Source organism: Electrona antarctica (assembly GCF_951216825.1).
Source record: "Electrona antarctica genome assembly, chromosome: 1".
NCBI lineage: Eukaryota > Metazoa > Chordata > Actinopteri > Myctophiformes > Myctophidae > Electrona > Electrona antarctica.
Genome location: NC_136806.1, coordinates 25,736,358 through 25,758,246, shown reverse-complemented (window position 1 = coordinate 25,758,246; position 21,889 = coordinate 25,736,358). Strand labels below are relative to the sequence as shown.

The 21,889-nt window shown below is 45.4% G+C and overlaps 1 protein-coding gene across 3 annotated transcripts in view; it reads right to left on the bottom strand.

The window, feature by feature from the left end:
• diaph1 (diaphanous related formin 1) overlaps positions 1 to 21,889 on the bottom strand; it is a 140,566-nt gene that overhangs the window by 44,288 nt on the left and 74,389 nt on the right. For all 3 annotated transcript variants that reach the window (XM_079510800.1, XM_079510798.1, XM_079510799.1), the window contains 3 exons: positions 21,492 to 21,671; positions 18,630 to 19,205; positions 12,960 to 13,084 (listed from right to left, as the gene is read on the bottom strand). In XM_079510800.1, coding sequence (XP_079366926.1) covers positions 12,962 to 13,084; positions 18,630 to 19,205; positions 21,492 to 21,671 — 879 coding nt within the window. In that variant the 3' untranslated portion in view covers positions 12,960 to 12,961. The remainder of the gene's footprint in view (positions 1 to 12,959; positions 13,085 to 18,629; positions 19,206 to 21,491; positions 21,672 to 21,889) is intronic.

The window sequence follows — 21,889 nt, the reverse complement described above, 5'->3', positions numbered from 1 at the left end:
CAAAGCGGGGGAGGATGGTGCGGTGGTGGGGGCATGAATTAGGGAGAGAGAAAGAAAGAGATCGAGTGAGTACCTGAAAATGGACAAAATGAAGGAGTGTCTTTAGGGATGTTTTCCCGAGTGCTAATCTACAGAGCTCCTCGCTTTGATTAGGAAGGAGGGAGGGGGAGAGAGCATGAGTGGGAGGGAGAGAGGTAGCGAGAGTTACGGGGTTAGTGGAGTGACATAAAGCGTAGTGAAAAATGAAGGTGCCTGCAGGGTGAAGCAGAACTCCCGTCCTGAAGAACGCGACACGCACAGATACTGTGGAATGGAGTGGGGGCAACAGCACACGCGCATGCACGCACGCACATACACACAGAGGCAGCTTTGAGGCAGGCATGTGGTCGTATACACACATGAACCAATTAGCATACAAATCCTATTCTTGTACACAGCGTCATACTATACGTAGCACCATCGCTCTACCTGTGCGCGCTACAAAACACCAAATGTCAACGCGCACAAACGCACGCAGACATTGTGAAAGGTTACAAATTAAGGTCAGGAAATGGAGCGTGGCCTCGGCCACTAAATACCACTGGTGTCTGGTGTAAATGCCACTGGGCCACATGTGCAGCCATGTAGCCCTTCATCACCAGGGGCCACATGTGCAGCCATGTAGCCCTTCATCACCAGGGGCCACACAACGGCAGAGGCCACCACAGCTGGACAGCTAAAACACACACACTCAAATCACCAATCCACATACGCATGCATAAAAAGCACTGTAGATAGGACACCCATAACGTCATGTCCTGTGGCCAGACGGCCACAGGACACACACAAGCAAGAGTGTACACCCTCAGTTGAGCAGTCTTATACCAAGATAACACACACCCTAAGAAGGCCACAAGTGTGCAAACATCGCCTATTAAAAGGTGTAATTGATGGCTTTAATATGTGCAGCTGTCTGACTTTGTGGAAGTAGGTTGCAGGGAAAGCCCTGGAGAGAGGGTCTGAACCATCAGAATAATGGTGCTGAACTGCTGATAGTCTAATAGCAGCCTAATAACTCACCAGCCGCCCTGCCGCCATTTCACAAGGCAACTGTGGAACAACTACTTGCTAGATAACGGCTTGAGACTTAAGAAGATATTTCTAAATTCCTCTATCACCCCCGCTCTCCATTTAAGGCGAGCTTGCAGCCTTATCTTCATTTCTTTCCCCGTCGCTTCTCGCATTTCCCCCCACCCCCGCACTTGTCTCTCCCATAGAGCTCTTTTATAAGCCATCCGTGATAAGAGGAGAGAGGAGAGGACAGGAAGGCAGGAGAGACAGGAGAAGAGAGAGGGGGGGCTGGATGAGGACAGGAGATGGGGGTTAATGCTGCTATCTTGTCATCTCAGTCTTTGAAGATGCTTCTCTTTGCTGCTTCGTGTAGATTTTTGTGCGTATATATTTTTTTTATACTTTGCATGCTATCGTTGCCATCAAAGTTTGGGCTGAGGGTGCTGTGTGTGAGTCTGTGTGTGTCTGTGTGTGTGTGCGCATGCGATCTCCCTCAGGGAGAGGTACTGTAGTGTAGCTAATACTGTGAAATATAAACAGGGGGAGTTGGGGCCGTGGAGCGAGGCATGCAGGCAAACCCAATCAATCTGCACCTCTTACTGGGTGCACCTCTTTCTTTTACATTCCATTCTTTCTTTCTTTCTTGATTAATATGCTTTCTAAACATAGATATGGCCTTGGTACTACCCCCCCACCACCACCACCACCACCACCACCCAACCCCGGGCCTCTCTTTCTCCCTCTCTCTCTCTCTCTTCCCCCCCCCGAACCACTCACGCTTTCCTGCTCTGGTATGAAAATAAAATAAAAAATAAAAGCTAATCTTGTCCTTTGCAACACTTCCTGACACTCAAAAGCTGTGCACACAATGACGGGGGGAAACTAAACAGCGGGAGAGTTAAAAGAGCACAGTGATGTCAATGTAAGCATCAACAGAAAGACAGAGCAGTGGGTGTAAAATGTTATGGAAAATCACTTTAAATGTGTCAAAACTGACATATGGGTAACATGTACCTCCCTTAGTATTACTAGTAAGAGACTTAACCCTCTTATTGCCCTTGTGCCTGTGGCACGCCAACTTGAACTTTCCCTGGCTTATGTATAGATTTCTAAGCAGACCAGGAAATGTGGATAAAAAAGCAGGTCTTCGCCAAGCCGGGTTGCCTACAAACAAAGGGCCCGCAAATTTGGAAGTGGAAAATCATAATCACATGACACCTGAGATGATGTGTACCAATTAGCATGAGCAAGAGGCATGCATGTAAAAGAATAATTTTCATTTATTGAGTGAGAGTGAAACAAAAATGAGCGCTCCTCCTCCCTTTGGCCCATCCAATCTTGCACCAACAGACTCTTCGATCTGGTGCATGGGTGTCGATGGTAACTCGCTTATTTGCTTTATCCACACTTCTAGGTCTACTGGCCTATACACACAGTAAGCCAAATATTCCAACCATTGTGCACTTCCAAGGTATAAAATGTCTGTATGATTATTATTACAATTGTATGGGATGGCCACTGGCCAGTGGTGTAAACAGCTTTCAGGATATTTTCTGTTGCCACCTCCTTCCTTCCGTTTCCACTTGGCCCTGCTCAAGAGCCATAAACACTGTGCTATGTAGCATAGGTAACCAGCTTTTGCACCCATATCGGCCAATCCTCCAATTAAACGCACACGGCGTGTACAGAGTGCTCTCACACACACATACTGTGATGTTGCTACAGGAACATTTACATGGTAATGGGGCTGGCTGGCTAGCGGAGTGGCAGTGGAGGTGAGTGGAGCGGAGCTGGGATCTGGCCCGATCCGTTAAAAAAACAATGCGGATAATCTCTGGCACCGAAAGAAGGCGGCAGGGAGATTAAAGCACACACAGCCAAGTTCATTTACATGTAAAATAGAGCGGAGAGAGAGATGGATGGATGGATGGATGGATGGATGGATGGATGGATGGATGGATGCATGGAATGTAGGGAGAATGAGAAGGACAAAAGCGCATTTGGGGTACTTATGTACTCAACTGTACGAGTGTGCGCCTACACATACGTCTGTGCCGAGCTTGTGCATGTGGAATAAGCTGTTGCGCTTGGCAGCGAGAGCCGTCAGCAGCTCATGCAGATGTGTTTGGACCTGATAAGGACCCATGAATGAGCAGCATTCTCTCAACTTTAGAGAGGAGGCTGGATGACGCCATGCTCATAACACAGTAAGCCAGCCTAATGCACCGCTAATGTAGGGGCTTAGCAGGCACAGTTAGGAGGCTACGCTTTAGAACTCGCACGTGCAAAGTGCAAACACATGTACAGCTGCATACATACAGTATGGAATTCACATCAATAGAACGGGCACAACAAACGAGCAACTTATAAACGTCCAATCTTTCACTTTGAAAAGCTAAACTGTGCAAAAAGGCCTTCCTACTGTACCTCACATGAGCAAGAACTTTACCACTGTAAGTCTTTTGGGCTAGAGACCTACACAATTGCATGTGTGCGTGTACACACACACCCACCCACCCACCCACCCACACTCTAATTAAGTCAGGTAGTCTCACTCACAGTAATCCACCAAATCCAGCGCTATAACTAATTTGTTTGGAAGAGAAAGGTGCGAGAGGGGAGAGAAATTGGGGATTTGAGAACTTACAGGAGAAATGTCTGTGGTAAGAAACAGAAAGAATGAAAACAAATGAAAGGAAAAGAAACTACATTTGGGTACCTACCCGCATATGTTCTGGTTTTGTCCAAAAATTAAACCATTTTGGCAAATAATTCACGATCAAATGTAAAAAATCCTTAAGGTAAAATTGAGGAAATCTCCTCTGCTATATCTCTTGGGGGCAGACCCAAATGTAAGTATGAGCTCAGCTCATAGGAAACTATTTGATCTATTATTATTATTATTACTTTTCTCTTGTAACTTTTATTTTCTTTGTTTTTTCATTGTTGTTAGTATTTTATATGTAAGTCTGTTGTTCTGTCCTTGTGTCTATGTCAAAAAAAGAGAAAACCCTCAAAATAAATGATAAAAAAAGAAAGGAAAAGAAAGTACAAAGCAGAGAAGTGTATTTTTTTTCTCCAGCATTATTGGCCCTTGCATTAACCTGCCCCTCTCTCTCTCTCTCTCAGACTGAACATTGCATGATTTATTAACAAGGCCTGCGCTGCTATGCAGATTACACAGGCAGGCACGCACACACACACTCACACAAGTGCATACACATACATGCGACAAATTACAAATAAGCCATTTTGAAAGTCAATACTAATTTAGAACTATCCCATGCTAACACACACATGTAACAAAGACTGCCTTAATTAAGAGGCCCAGCTCCCCATCTAGCCGCCTGGCTGCTTTATTGGTGTTGCACTAAACAGTCTCTGGGGGTAATGCACTGTAGCTCTACTCCCACACATCCCATGTGTCATTTTAAATTCTGCTTCACACACACACACACACACACACACACACACACACACACACACACACACACACACACACACACACACACACACACACACACACACACACACACACACACACACACACACACACACACACACACACACACACACACACACACACACACAGTGTACAGTACATACATACACATACGACTGCACAATAAACTATTGTTTTTTTTTGCCGTCAACCCCAGTGGGAGGCGGGGCAGGGGTTGAAGGGGAGTCTGGACTGCCGTCTCATTCAACGTGACCTATAGCATATACAGTATAAACTAGTGGTTCTCAAAGTGGGGTCCAGGGACGCCCAGAGGACCTTGGGTAAAAAGAAAAATCAGTTTCTATAAGAATGTGCAATGCGACACAGACACGTGAGTATTTTTAAAACATTTTAACAACACAAATCTTGTATGGGGGTCCCTGGCCCCTGCCTCGAAATATTTTCATGCCCAAATACATAATTGGCATGATGAAGTTTGAAAGTTACAAGCTGCTCTCATTTTGCCCTAATTTCAATCAATATGGGGTACAATGTTCTAAATAATCGTTGATACACTTGCATTTGGCGATATGTTTATTGATACTTTTCATTCTCAAAAACACCATTGATTTTTATTGATCAATTAATTAATTAATCAGTCAAATACTTAATTCATATTTGTTACTGATATGAGTGAATGTTACTTCCTTTGCTCAGATTACACTAAAAAGTAAGCAGCAGGGAACTTTGACATGGAGCCAGTTCAACCTATCGTCATATAATTGGTCCTCTCTAATGCTCATAGTCATATGGCACCATTTCTGTCTACTCACTCACTGTTGTTTCCATGTTGAAAAACGTTCATACATAAAAAGCTGAACTACTGTACGCACTTAAAATGTTGTAAGCTCGTAGATCAGCTACCGGTATTTCTGCATTTTTCTTTTTAGCTTTAAAGTATAAAATTAATAAATATGTCAGAAATGTCTATTTCAGTTATTTGCCTGTGCATTTTGCCTGTGCATTTTTTGATTATGAGGCAAACAGAAAAATATAATTCACATGTTCCAATCTTCGATGCCAAAAACACAATTGAATCGTTAATGACAATTATTAGTGTCTGTGACAATTAATTGTGAACTTAAATTTGTAATGGTGACAGCCCTAGCACCGGGAGGACGTCGTGGAGCCTTCGTCCTACTCTTCCTCCCAACACTCCCTGCTGACAGGTGCCGCCACAGCCATAGAGTTGTATAATAGAGACGTCACCGGATTTCTCCTCTCATCCACTTGTATTGAGTTGCTGACCCAGCGTTCTTCCGGGTTGGAACAGAATGCATTCTGGGATTGGTATTGGGCCATACGTGAACACGCTGGGCCGTTCACAGCATGGCGCACGTTCACGTATGGAACATAGTGTTCACGTATGGAGCATAGCGTTTACGTATGGAACATAGCGTTCACGTATGGAACATAGCATTCACGTATGGAACATAGCGTTCACGTATGGAGCATAGCGTTTACGTATGGAACATAGCGTTTACGTATGGAACATAGCGTTCACGTATGGAATATAGCGTTCACGTATGGAGCATAGCGTTCACGTATGGAGCATAGCGTTTACGTATGGAGCATAGCGTTCACATATGGAGCATAGCGCGCATTCACATATGGCCCATAGTGCCATGGCCCATAGTGCAATACTACTTTCGGCCACCATGTCCATTTCGCTTCAATGTTTCCTCTCGGTGGTCGGGCCTTGGCCCCAGCCCGTAGGAGTATACATGCAGCGACTATTATCAACCACCCAGCTTCCCTCCCCCGAACACGGGCCAATTGTGTATGTGTAGACGCCGGACAAAGCCGGTTGCACCACAGTGGATTCAAACCCACAATCTTCCAGGGACTTTTACCGCTGCGCCACCCAAACGCCAAGGGCTGTAGTTTCTATTATAGCTTGGAATCTCCATAGATCATTCTAAGGCACTGGTTTAGTCACGTTTGTGAACTGTCCATATCCCACCATGAGACGCAGATTGAATAGACAGAAATGATGCAGTCTTATAGTGAGCAATTACATTAATACAATTAATACAAAGATAACATTGTAAATTGGTGAAGTGAAGTGCTCCTTTCATTATTAAGCAAAAGGGTTGTTACGGTGCACTATGTACAGTAGGTGTTGTTGGCCCTTGGTCGTTTATCTTTAGCTCTACCCCCACACATCCCATGTGTCATTTCACACACACACACACACACACACACACACACACACACACACACACACACACACACACACACACACACACACACACACACACACACACACACACACACACACACACACACACACACACACACACACACACACACACACACACACACACACACACACACACACACACACACACACACACAATCAGTGCCCAGCTAGAACATTGAGAGAAAAATAGAACTAATAGAGGGGACACACTTGTGCAGCGACACAAACACAAACCTCCCTGCTGGGGAGGAAATTGATTTCTTCACAACATAAGGAGATCAAAAGTCTCATTATAATTGGTTTGTTAATGCGGGTGAGATCACACACACACACACACATTCCCTCTAAACACCCGGTAAACACAGACACTCAACAGATACACACTGAACACGCAAAAGCAGTATACACAATACAACTGTACAGTAGCAGATGAGAAGAGTGTGTGCGTGTGTGTGCATGTGCATGTGCATGTGAGAGAGTGTGTGTGTGTGTGTGTGGTTTTTTTTAACAATACTCAGTGGAGGCGTCCACTGAGGAACTTCCTTGTTCATCTGTGGCTGAGAAGAGAATTGAGGTCGTCTAATAACAGTAGTAAACAGTACAATAAGACAGACAGGAAGAGAAAGAGGAAGAGAAGCAGGGGTGAAGGCAGGACAGTTGGGAAATGAAAATTATCTTCCCATTATGAGGATTAATAATCATCATATACGCTCCTGGACCTTTTTTTCCTTTTCTCTCCCTAACCGAATTAATCACCACCACTCTCCACAGCCCAGCCTTTCTCTCACTCTCTTTTTTTGTATTTATCTTCCTCTGTTTCACTCTCTCCGGCTCTCTCAATCTCTTGCTAATTGGGCAGTTCAGATTTCAAAAGACCCCGGCCATTAAACACGCATGGCCTGGTTGGCACGAGCCACAAAAATAGAGATCAGGAACAGAAAACATACAAGCACACACAGTCATCACATGAGACAGCGAGAGAGAGCGGCACAGCAATGGAACGAGAGCAAAATATGAATATTAAAGAGAAGAAATGGACACCAGTGGTTCAAAGACACATTATGTGGCAGTGAGAAATGATGTCTGGATAAGTATGCATCACAAACTGGCACACATGCTAAGGGAAAATACGCAAGCTTAAAAACAAACGGACAGTCAAGAAAAACATCTTAACAATGACAGACCTTCCGTATAAAAATACTGTAACCCATAATGAAAATAACAGACAAGAGAGATGGAAGGATACTGGATAGTATAACTGCAAGGCAACCAACAAAATAACTGAAGAACAGAATAAATAACTGCATGTAGAATCTAGATTTAAGTAGTGTGGTTTAACTACTTAAAATAATGTGTGCAGCATGCAATACCTTGGTCCTGTCAGTGAGTCTTCAATCACATTCAAAAGCTCACTTCAATAAGCATGCATTCCTATTGAAAATGCTAAATATAGTTTGCGTCTCTACTTTCTAGGGCCGTGAAAATAATATCAAGGCTATGTTCCCAAGGGAGACCTGTAAAATAGGTTTTGTCACTCACTTCCAATGGAAATGTTACGTACAGTAGCACTTTTCAGCACTCATAGCCCAAAATAGGGACCTGGCCTCTTTTTAGCGCCTAGCACAACATTTTCTGAAGTTGAAACGATTTCAACATCGTCTAAACAGTGCTCATCAATGTTACTTCAGAGCTCTGGCAATAGGAGTGAAGCATACATGGAGCAGCTTAATGCTTGAAGTGAATGTAATAACTTGGGGAGCGGTCGGCCCTCTGAGTCTGTGCTATGAATAGGTTGTTGTTGGCCTGGGCCGTGGCTCCTGATCCCGATGGCCTTTACTGCATGTCACCCCCCATCTCTCTCCCCATTTCCTGTCAGACTACTGTGATTCTATCACTCTACAAAAAAGAGGTTGTTGCTTTTATTCCGGCTCGCTGGTGGACAACACGTGAAGCACTGACCTTATCCTCCCACCATCACTCCACGACTGCAATTAAAAACAAATACTGTCTAGGTCACACTGTGCTCGAACATGTCACTCATTAGATGGGACAAAACATGCGTTTTAAGACCACTAAGGCCAGAGGTAATGAGCAGGTAGCAGGTATAAAAGGTTGAAGTCAAAAATCCAAATAAATACGTGTATGTGTGTGTGTGTGTGTGTGCGTGCGTGCATGCTTGTGCGCACAAAATAACCAGAGAAGGGATGGCCGTGTTTTTGTTGGAATGTAGTTGGAATGACTATACGCACCAAAGAGATGATTAACTTTTGGGGCGGAAAATGTCAAAGGTCAAGGTTACAAATGAGAACAGATTTTCCTGCTACGTGTTTGGAATGATCAATAAGATGACAAAGAGATTATTCATTTGGGGGACAGAAATGTCAAGAGAATAATGAAAGTCACAGTGAAAACCAAATACAGATCAGAGTGAGTGAGTGAGTGAGAGAGAGAGAAAAAAGCATAGCAGAAACCAGAAAGAGCAGATGGCGTACGTGCTCTTCAAAAAATAAACAAATAAATAAATAACACTAAATCATTTAATAACCTAAGAGCTAATACAATTACTGCTGGAATTGAGCATCAAAGGTACACACCTCAAGGTTGTCCAACAGTTCTGCTACCTTGGCAGCATATTAACGCCCAACTGCCTAATCGACAATGACATCCTGGCCTGCATCAACTGTCCTCTTTGTCTTTGAAAACAACGATCTAAGAACTTCAATGAAAGTCACAGTGTACTAAGCAGTGTGTGTGTGCGTGTGTGTGTGTGTGTGTGTGTGTGTGTGTGTGTGTGTGTGTGTGTGTGTGCGCGTGCACGCGCGTGTGCATGCGTGCGTGTGTGCACAATGCTATGGTTACAAAACCTGCTTATCAATGTCGCCACTTTACATGCTGTTAATAAAAAGGCCTCTGACACATCATTGGCCTTATTACCTGGGATGATTATTGTTCCCCATATCTTCCAGCAAGAGTATCAAAGCAACTCTAGATCGGAGGCAACTTCGGTAGATCAACAATCCGGATACCTAGGTGAAGCAACCCTGGCTCAGGGGCAACTCCGATGGGTCAACCATTACCATATCATCCAGTTGTCTGGCTGCTAATGTAGGCGGGGGTACAAATGTACCCGCAGTGCCACTGAAAGACTCATGTTTTCTGTTTGAGCACACCACACTGCACAAAATAGCGTTTGGTTGGTTTTCACAACCATGTGTCACTGTTGCGCAGCGCCACACACACACACACACACACACACACACACACACACACACACACACACACACACACACACACACACACACACACACACACACACACACACACACACACACACACACACACACACACACACACACACACACACACACACACACACACACACACACACACACACACACACACACACACACACACACACACACACACACACACACACACACACACACACACACACACACACACACACACACACACACACACACACACACACACACACACACACACACACACAGATGATTTGGGGTGTTACAGTACAGTGCCATCATACGTGTTCACTTTAAAAGTCGAAGTTTCCCCCCCCTCCCCCCCACACACACACAGTATCATTGGAACAAGCACACACTGTTTACCTTTGGTCAGAAGCTTTTACATGGCGGCAGCGTCGCGGTACAAAGGCACAAATTAAATCCGAAATGTGGATGACAGAAAATCCACCAAGGACAGCGATCCTGGAGTCCGACTTATAGAGGTTTGGAAATCCTCCTTTCAACTGGTTTGCACTGGGATTAGTTTTGCAATTCCATAGTTGGAACGGTGGGGCGTTGCTATAGGAACCGGACCAATGTTAAAAGCTTCCATAGGCCTCAACCATTATATAGACGGAGTATACGCTGGGGTACGTATATACGGATTCGGGGGGAAAAAAATAGTTAAAAAGATCAATTTACACAGCCACCGCCTGCCCGTGTCGGATTTCAGCTTGGGAAAATACCTAGCTGGGATCACCGTTGCAGATCCTCTAGCAGTACCATTTCACTATGTTATCATAGTAGACATTTTCTCGTTATCAATGTTGTTAATTATGTTCTGTATGAAGGCTAGAGGAGGAGCTCAGTTCCTCAGATGCCAAGCTGGCATTAGACAATCGCTATTTGGGGCGGGGGCTTACTGAAAGGTCTATTTGAGTTTTTATGTGGCCACTCCTGCCTTTGAACATGATGTCTTAAGCACACAGTTGGAGAAATGGAACATCTTCCCACATTAACCCAGAGAATCCTTCAATATGCATGCACATAGGCCAACTTGTTCCAGGGATGTAGTGAACACCAGCTGATGTCTCATCAGTTCATTGTTGCACAGTGAAGAGTGAGAAAAGGGAAAAGAGGTGATAAAAAGGCAGAACTAAACTAACAAACTTGACTAGAGACATTAACCAGAGAAATGAGCATGAGCGAATAAAACAGAATACAAGAGTAGAGAGTGAGTGTGTGTGTGTGTGTGTGTGTGTTCGTGCGTGTGCGTGCACGTGTGTATGTGTGAGGTGGGGTCCAGTGGGGTCATCATCAGCCTGAAGGAACATCTACACCCAACAGAGCTCTGTTCTGCCACCGACCATCAAAGTTCAACACCTCTGAACCTGCCCTGGGCATGCGACCCCGAGTGTGTGTCCGTGTGTGCGTGCGTGTGTCCGTGTGACCCTAGCTGTGCTGCTGGCCAGCGTGGGGGGGGGGGGGGGGGGGGGGGGTGGAGGAAGGGATGGATGAGGGAGAGGAATATGAGTGGGAGGAGGAAGGGTTAGAGAGGTCGGAGGAAGCTCTCTGTGGCGGAGGTTTGCTTCTGCCTGGTAACGAGGGATGGGAGGAGGATGTGGAGGAGAAGAAGTGATGGATGGAGGAGGGATGAAGAGGTCAGGAGTATAACCGAGCCTTGAGCAATGGTGTGTGTGTGTGGTGGAGGGAATGAGAGGTGAGGGGTCAATCTACATATCCACGGCTGGTGGTTGCTGATTATTGCATTGGATATGCGCACACACACACGCAAACACGTGCACATACTTCAACACTTGTGACACAAATGAGACCATATACAAAACAGCTCAGTGCAATTGAATTTTCTCATCCATTTCTTTCAAAACTTTGACACATTGAACACGCACACGTTGACAAAGTATACAGTACACTTACAGTATGCCCCAATTAGACACACACACACACACACACACACACACACAAGGCTATGAAAAGGCCAGAGAATGTTTACGGTCAGTTCTCAGAAAAGGTTATCGGCCATCAAACAGGAGAGGTGGCTGTCTCGTCCAATCAAAATGCAGGTGGGGGGTGCAGATGGAGTTCTGACAGACAGACAGACAGGCTGAGTGGCCACTATATAGGTGAATGCAGATGGGAGCGCTGCCAGCCTTGACATTTCACGGATGTCGACAGCTACTGTAGCAGCAGCCCATGTGAACCGTGTGTGTGTGTGTACAGTTGTCTCTGACATGTCAGATGAAGTGGGCAAGAATGTATATGTGCATGGAGATTGTATCTCAACTGAAGGTCAGTTTGAATAACATGACACATGCATGTGTGTGCGGGGGCGCACACACACACACACACACACACACACACACACACACGTGCGCGCAATGATATGAATATGGAGGAGCCGAGCAGAAGGCTCAATGACACTGGGACAAGGTGATGGGGTGGACAGGTGTGTGTGTGTGTGTGTGTTTGTGTGTCATGCCAGCACAGCAGGTGGCTATTCAAAGGAAATCAGTGCCCTGGTGCTTAAGGACAGGCCCTTGGTGGCGTATTGTGTCATACGGCCGATCTACAAGCCCACATTGTATCGTCAGACTTCATTCTCCACTCTACTCTTTGTCTATTCACACCTCTCTCTCTCTCTCTCTCACCACGAGAGAGAGAGAGAGTGAGAGACTCAGTCTGTCGTTCACATGGGGCAGAGAGGGAGAGAGGAGGAGTGTGGGAAGAAAAACTATGAAATAATGCATGTGCCCGTGTGTCACTCTTACCTTTGGCTGGTGGAGGAAGACGAGTGGAAGTGGCATGAAGGGAGAAAAGAGAAATTGTTAATAAAATAAACTGTAATATGGAATGGAGAAATTGATTTTATAAGGTACATTTTCAGAGGTAAATGCAGACATATGTGGCCCACAAGCATGTATGCGCGGCTTGCACGCACACTCACTCACTCTTGGTCTGCGAGGAGAAGGCAAGGGTCAGTTTGGCAAAGAGCTCGTTGTTTTCAAATTTATCCTCTTTGACGCCGACCCAAAAGCTCTTCTCTTTTAGATCCTCTGGTCCAATCTGAGAGGCGGAGGGGAGAAAAAGATTGATAGAGAAGATGGAATATGGAATTGGAAAGTAGAGAAAGGAACATGAAGGAACAGAGAGAGAGAGATAGATAGAGAGAGAGAGAAAGCGAGAGAGAGTATCAACTGATTAATAGCCAGAACAAAGAGTGATAGACTATACAGTGTGACGAACATCACTGTCAGCGGTCTGATACAATAGAAAGTGAAAGTGTCCCAATTCTACATCCATATAACCCAAGAAGAGGCATTGAACATCCCCGCACATGATGGCAGACTGCTGGCCGAGTGCTGTCGCTTTGGCATGGGATCAACTTTGACCCAAAAATGCACAATGAAAAACAGGTAGGCCAGGGTTCATGGCCATATATAGCGTGTCTTGAGTGTAGGTTTGATGATGTCAGACTGACATATGCGTGATCATATATGGAGACGTGATGTCACGACGCGTGACCTATGACCATAATTATATGGAGATGAAGATGTCACAATGCGTGACCATATATGGAGACGTAGGTGACTAGACGTGATGTCACGATGCGTGACCATATATGGAGGCGTGGGCTGACAGATTGACTGACGGACTGACATGAAATGCAAGTTTTCATAGTAAATGCGACCTGTGGTCGCAATAAAAACCCCAGGAAAGTGTTTGTCTCCCAAACATCATTAAAATAACATCTGGTTGCAAAAGGGGTATAGTTCCCCTTTAACACAATTGTTGCCGGGATGCCTTCAAAATAGGAGCTCTGGGGTGCCGGAAAGACATGGCAGCTTGGAACGATGCAAGTTGGAAATGCATGCCCCACATAGATATTATGTCTGTCTCCCTTTGATGCCCATATATGGAGTTCTTTGTAAGGCATGCCCAAATATGGAGTATATGCAGCCATCTTGTGGAGTTCTGCGTCAGGCCTGCCCAAATATGGAGTGTTGTGAGGTCAGAACAGGCCAGCTCCATATATGAATGCTGGGCTCGACTCGACACCGGGCACTGCACTGCTGTGGAGTGGAACGTGTGTCAAATTTGAAGTCAGAGGGGCTAACGGTTCTCGAGTTACGTGGATTACACACAGACATACACACAAACACACATTTATAGATAGATGTAATCAATGACACAGATAAGTTGCTACAGCAGTAGACATTTTCTGACCTGACCGTGATGGCAGTCAGACTTCTGCTTTTCAGAACTAAAACTACAGCAAAACAAACTGTAAAGACAACATAATACAGAACTATTTGTTACAAGGCTAGTGACAGGTGATCCAGTGTAACAACTCATAAGTAACTGACGTCACTTCAAAATGACACTTCACTGAGCAAGGATGTCTCATTTGACAAATGGATTAATTGGTCTTCTCATCTCAACCTCACATCTCGCCCTTGCGTCGTTAACTAGGAGGAGATGAGATGCGAGGAAGAGACGCACATGAGGCTGTGGTCAGAAACTAAAAACCAGGTTTACAAACATAAACATCAAATCGAATGACACCCTCATCACTGACAAGCCAACTACTTAAACATCTTCTTTACAAACATTGCAACAACGCTGGTTAACAAACTGCACTCCCACTCTGGGCGTTTTGGTGTAGAGAAAATCAAAGCCTTCTACAAAAACCTAGGTGTTTGTTAAGATGATTTTAAAATGGCAATGGTAACAACTGAGGAGGCACAAAAACTGAGTGCCCTCCAACCCCACTGGCCATGACAATATTCCCTCCAAATTTCTCAGAGACTCAGCCATTTCCATAGCTCCAATCATCACCCACATAGTAAACCTCTCCATCAAACAGGGACAGGTCCCCCAAGATTTTAAACTGGCCAAAGTAACCCCCCTGCACAAGAAAGGGAGTAAATTAGAACCCGGCAACTACCGCCCTATTTCTATTCTAAGCTCCATCTCGAAAGTGATGGAAGAAATAGTCTATGAACAGGTTGAAAAGTATCTTGCCACTAATAAATTAATGTACAAGTTCCAATCTGGTTTCAGAACATCCCACTCCACTGACACATGCCTCCTCTATTTGAACGATCACATCAAACACGAGGTGGATGCTGGCAAATACTGCGGCATGGTCATGCTGGACCTCCAAAAGGCTTTTGACACCGTGAACCACTCCATATTGGTTTTGATAGCACATCAGTGAGCTGGATGCAATCCTACCTGGAGGGGAGAGAACAGATGGTGGAGGTGAACGGAACACTGTCCCCCCCCCCTCCCAGTGAGCTGTGGCGTTCCACAAGGAACCATACTAGGGCCTTTACTGTTCCTAATATATGTAAACGACATGACATCAGCTTGTGACTGCAACTTGTTCCTGTTCGCAGATGACTCAGCACTGCTGGTCTCGGACAGGAACAAACTGCAGGTTGAAAAGACCCTCAGCTCTGAACTCGGTAGAATCTGCACCTGGCTCGCTGATAACAAACTATCTTTACACCTGGGAAAAACTGAATCCATTCTCTTCAGATTAAATAGTAATCTCAGCAAGGCAGATGGCTTCTTGGTTAGAGTGGGTGACAATATTATCACACGAAAAGATGAAATTACCTACCTAGGTTCCATCCTGGAGGCTAATCTTTCCGGTGATAAAATGGCCACCAACGTAATCAAAAAAGTCAATCAAAGAAAAAGATTCCTTTACAGGATCTCCTCACTGGTCAACAAAAACACCTTGAAGACCTTAACAGGAGCCCTCGTACAAGGTTTCTTTGACTATGCATGCACCTCTTGGTACCACAGCACCTCAAAGGCCCTTAAAACAAGGCTCCAGACCTCCCAAAACAAACTGGTCAGGCTCCTACTTGGCCTCACCCCCCGAACCCACCTCACCCCTGCCCACTTTGACAGGCTGGAATGGCTTAGGGTCGGCGACAGAGTACAGCATCTTGCAATGGGTCTGGTCCACAAGATTCGATACACCACCAAGATACCCATGTACCTGTCTAAATACTTCCTTAATGTTAACAAAGTCCACACCCACAACACCAGAGGGAGTGCAACAAACCATGTACAACCCAGATTCGGCACAAAGAAGGGACTAAATTATTTTTGCTCCTATGCCACCAAAATGTGGAACGCCCTACCAACAGTCATTAAGACATGTGAATCCCTTGACTCCTTCAAAACCGCTCTCAAAGGGCACCTACGGACAGCTGCAATTCGAAACTGGCCCCCGTAAAATCTGAATGCCCCCTCACCGCCCCCCGCTTTTTCCCCTCACTGTATGTTTCTTTTCCCTTTTTACCTCCTTTATGATGAATTCCTGTTCTGTTCTTTGACTATATAGTAGTGTCTATCTGTACGTCTCTAAATGTTTTGATGAATTGAACATGGTGGACCCTCTTGTAAACAAGTGTAATGCTTAATTGGGTCGTCCACTAACAGTTAACAGTTTGTGCTTGAAATGTACTGTAATTCTGCAAACTGTTAATAAATATTTCAATCAATCAATCAATGAGGGACGTGATCTCATCCATGTGTATTGTGCTGACAAAGTTACATCTCCTTGTGCTGTGCATGACAATTTATCTTTCACATACTCCAGTTTTGTAGGCTCATAGGTGGATGTGATTATGATTTTTTTTATAAACAAATAAAAAAATAAAACGGGCAGAAGAAACAGTAAGATACACGTTGACATTTCTGCCCGAGAGAAGCGTGTAGGTGGTCACTGCTCCACAGGGCTTATAGAAGACAAAGATGCACATCCTCCTCCACTTTCAGAAGTTCTCTTCAGTAAGAGTCAAGAGACACCAAAATAACAAACTTCCCAATGTTAACCCCAAGGAATAGATGAAGGGACGGATGGGTGGTGGAATGGAAGGAGGGAGGGTACTGACAAGGGGAGAGGAGGGGAAAGAGAAAAGGTACAGTGTCAAAGAGGATGGATGACACAAAGTTTAGTTTTGTGTGATTCAGACAGAGATAGCCTCCTCTTCATCAGTACCCTCCCTCTGTCTTCCTCCTTGCTTCACCCCCTGACCCACCGCCCACTCCTTCACTCTCTCTTTTCATTCCAGTCACAACTTGAAATTAACTTTGTGTATGTGTGTGTGTGTGTTTCTTCTTCCTAACAAAAAGACAGCGTGAACACAGCAAGAAAGACAGCGAGAGAGGGGGGAGAGAGGGGATAGTAAGTTCACAGATATGATGCCTTTCATTATGGACGCAGCCTCAGGGAGTGTGTGTACGAGTGTGTGGAGGGGGGGATTGAAGGACCGGGAAAGTGTGAGAGCGTGAAAGGAGGGTGAGAGCGAGTGGGGGGGATGTTAATTTAAATTACAAAAGAACGCTGTCCTTTCTTGCCGCAATTTAATTATCTTTGAGCAGCCCAGTTAAAAGAACCAGGCTTATTAAAAAACAATTTCTGTGACATCCTCGTCAGAAAAAGAGAGAGAGAGAGAGAGAGAGAGAGAGAGACTGAATGCTCAAGAAGTCGAGTGAAGCCATTAAACAGTAGCTTCAGGCTAAAGAGGGACAGGGCCGTTTTGATGTTTCAACCATCACAGATGAGAGAAAGAGAAGAAACATGATGCACATAGATACACACACACACACACACACACACACGCGCGCGCGCGCGCGCGCGCGCGCGTCACACGCACTCTATCTCACCGTTAACACCTCATTCTTACTGTAGTGTCACCCACACGCACAAACATGCATATACCCTTGGCTATAGCACACAGAGAAGCGCCATGCACACTCCCCATTAGAATACGTGAAATTTCACTTATAAATGATAAATGATCCAACACGCATCATATTCCCACTAGAGATAAATGCACTGGGGCATGAATATATATTTTGGGAGGCTGAGCTTCGGAACGATATTTGCCTGATACTATATACCGTATATATATATATATATATATATATATATATATATATATATATATATATATATATATATATATAGTGTATCGCGCTGCCTCCTCACTGGTGAGAGACATTCTCTCACCAGTTAGAATTAAAAATAGCTTAGAATAATTTAACACATACAAATACATAATTAATGACGTTTTGTTGTTCACATATAAACATGCTATTTAAGTTAAACGTGTAATGAACTCAAGAAATAATATAATAAGTAATAATAAATGATGAAGAAGAACATTGGTAGCATTAAAAGTCTAGATGGAGTTTTGGCCACCTGTGAGTTGTCTCGTTAATAGTGATATAGGCCTGTGTTACAGTAGGTGTCAGTCAGCCTCTCTGGCCTCAGCATTCCTAAAGTAAAAGGCTAGTTTAATACCAGATTGGACTCTAGATATTAAGTTATGTGTGCAGAAAAATGAAGCCTCAAATCACAGTAGAACAAGTAGTGATTGGTCTTTTGAAGGAACAAACATACATATACAGTATACATACTGTTCAGAAAAACGCTGAATGGAATATGAATATGATTATTATAAACGCTGAATGGAATATGAATATTATTATTATAAACGCTGAATGGCCACAATGTAGAACGGAGAGAAGTCGTATCTCATATGGTAATGGTGACACTGTCACACGCTCTTGTCCCACTCACCTTGCTCCAGTTGGCTCTCTTCAGCTGCACCTCAGGCTTGTACTCCTTCTTAGCCTCGAGACCGAATGGGAGTGGTGGGGGTGCAGGGGCTGTCCAGGCACCCATGCCGGGCGGAGGAGGCGGTGGAAGGCCCGGACCCCCGGGAGGTGGTGGCGGCGGCGGCGGTCCCATACCCATCCCGGGTAAGGGCGGAGGGGGTGGGGGCCCTGGGGGTCCACCCATGCCAGGGAGTGGGGGAGGAGGAGGAGGTGGTGGTGGCCCCGACATACCTGGCAAGGGCGGAGGGGGCGGGGGGGGAGGAGGGCCACCCATCTGTCCGGGTAGAGGTGGAGGTGGAGGGGGTGGAGGGGGTGCAAAGCCACCAGCATGCCCGGGTAAGGGTGGTGGTGGTGGAGGCGGCGGCGGAGGTGGGATCCCCACGTGGCCCGGTAGGGGTGGTGGGGGAGGCGGGGGAGGAACACCCGTTTGTCCAGGGACAGGCTGGGCAGGAGGGGGCGCCCCTGGGGTTGGCACAGGAACAGTAATCGTGACAACTTTGGTCTTGGCCTCTTCCAGATCTTTGGACAGCTTCTCAATCTGCAGAGAGATATAGAGAAGACCACAGTGGGAGAGACAACGGGAAAAGAGAGATAGCATAGAGCATGGGAAATTGGGCTAGGGTTAGAAATGAGTTACATTGTCAGCAAAAGAATAGATCTAGCCCACACAAGATTTTAAAGGGGGGGGGGGGGGGGTAGGGGGTGGAGAGATGGGACTAATGTCTAAATTGGAAGCAAGGGGAGAATCCAGAGAATCCCTGTTTTTAGAGTTTGTCACTTTTTTTGCTGAGTGACAAATGGACCCTTTGCACAGTAGAACATTTTGGGTTACTGTCATTATTGTTACTTGGAATTGTGTTTCACTGAGGAATTCTTCTGTGTCAGCATGATGTTAACAGTACAGGAACACACCTAAATGAACACCTAAATGTAACACACCCACAATGAATGTTATTTACCTTTAACTGTGTGTATAAGTCAAACTGGCTGATGTACATTGTGTGTATGGTAAAGTATACATAGGGGAAAGAATGGTTTGTGCGCAGAAGTACACAGACACAAATTGTGTGACGACGAGAATACACATGTGCCAGCAGTGTGTTAGTTCAGAAGATGTGCTTTGTTTGTACAAGTGAGTTTGTGCATGCAGAGTCAGGTACACAAGTGCATCTGCTGGTGGTTGCATGCATCTGTGCGCGTCTGCCGCTGTGTCTTGTGACTCGGAGAGACGGATAGTGACAGACATGGTGGTGGCTGTGGCGTCTTATGAAGGCAAAGGATGAAGTGCTTGAAGAGGCATCATGTGGAGGGACAGTGGAGAGAGATGTCTACATATGAAGAAATCCACGCTGGGCAGTGCCTCAGACGCAAATACAGAGAGGCATCTCAGGATGAGAAGCCTCTTTGATGGTTGGCCGTTTAATGTTGAGGATGTTGGACGTGTGTGTGTGTGTGTGTTCGCTTGTGCGTACAGAAGAAATGATTCTGCTAGCATCAGCCAGTTTGTATCTGGCCTGCCTAGCGATCTGTGTTCAACTGTAACTGACACGCACGCATGCACACCAGATCCAGGCAGACTGTTGTGGGTCATGTGGTGTACGTGCATGCATGTGTTTACTGAGTGTCACTGTTAGGCAGAGTCCAGCTGGTATGGCAGCAGGGGTTCTGACAGCTACATACTCCCTGTCTCTTCCTCTTTTCTCCTTCCACCCCCCCCCCCCCTTCCTTCCTACAAACTCTACATTCTCTCCCTCTTATAACTTTTCTATAACCTAGGGGACATCCCACGGTGCACTAAGCAAAAGGTGCATCCTGATCTCCATGTCACTTGTTTTTAGATCCCGTCCAACGAACCAAAAGTACACACTTCCCCACCTGCTGGGCGCTGTATTGCCTCAAAGCAGAGTCCTGCACGGGTCCAATTTTCGATACCCGCACCCGTCCCGCCCGTCAATCATCAGTCCCGCAACCCGACCGTTACCCGTGATTTATATTAAAAAAAAGTGGTGGCGGCGGCAGTGTGTTGCACACGGAACGGAAGACATGTAGTTGACTGAGGCTACTGATGCTTATTATCACAACATAAAGTTATATCATGATTTCAACCTAAATGGCATATCGGCATAATATATCAACAAGGAGAGGATGATAAAAAAAAAGGATTAGCCTGATGAGTCGACCGTCTTGATCCAAGGCTGTTTCAAACATCACTCATCACTTCAGGCTAATCTTTTTAACTTTATTTACACTTAGACAGAGTGGCGCATTAGGCCAACATTACCTGGGTTAGCTTTATAATGGGTTGGCATTATAATCCCTTGGTGTTTCATCAGCGCGAACGAAAATATAGGCTACAGGCTGCAGCCTGGCGATAAAAAAATAAACTCCACACGTGAAATGCTACGATAAGGAAGCAAGGATTCGGCCGTGATGTCACTGCTATGCAACAAGGCAGTAGCATGGAGCAGAAACAGAACGCCATTATGAAGGAATCGGCAGTGATGTGATATCACTGACGATTCCTTGGGCATGTGACGGATTTAACTTGTCTCCACTATTGAGGAAAACCCCCAGCTCAGCTGCTGTTTATAACATCGCGCAGTGCGGGTCTTTTCCATTTGTAATAACACATAATAATTAAACTGTGGTATAACAGCAACAGTATGATTTTTACTGCCTTGCATTGAATCCAATTCCCATGCCATAACCTTCCAATTGCACCTGTCATGACCTAATCTGATCAACAGTAGTGTATTGTATCTGCATTGTCGGTTTATTTATATTCTCGACCTCCATCAGAGAGAGAGAGTGTGTGTATGTATACCTTCTCATTCAGTGTGCTAAGCTGTTGCTGCAGTCCCTGTTTCTCTCTGTCTGATTCCTGCTTGGTAGAGACCAGCTTTTCCTTCTCCTGGCTGAGAACGACCAGACGCTGCTCATAGTCTCCCTCCAGCTTCGTCAACTCCACCCGCAGCTCGTGGCGTGCCGTCAGCTCCGCATCCAGCTGACACACACACACACACACACACACACACACACACACACACACACACACACACACACACACACACACACACACACACACACACACACACACACACACACACACACACACACACACACACACACACACACACAGTTAGGCAGTAGCAGAGTGAAAACATAATGCAATCAGATATGCATCAGTACATGATGCCAGACAAACAAACTCACACCTGACTC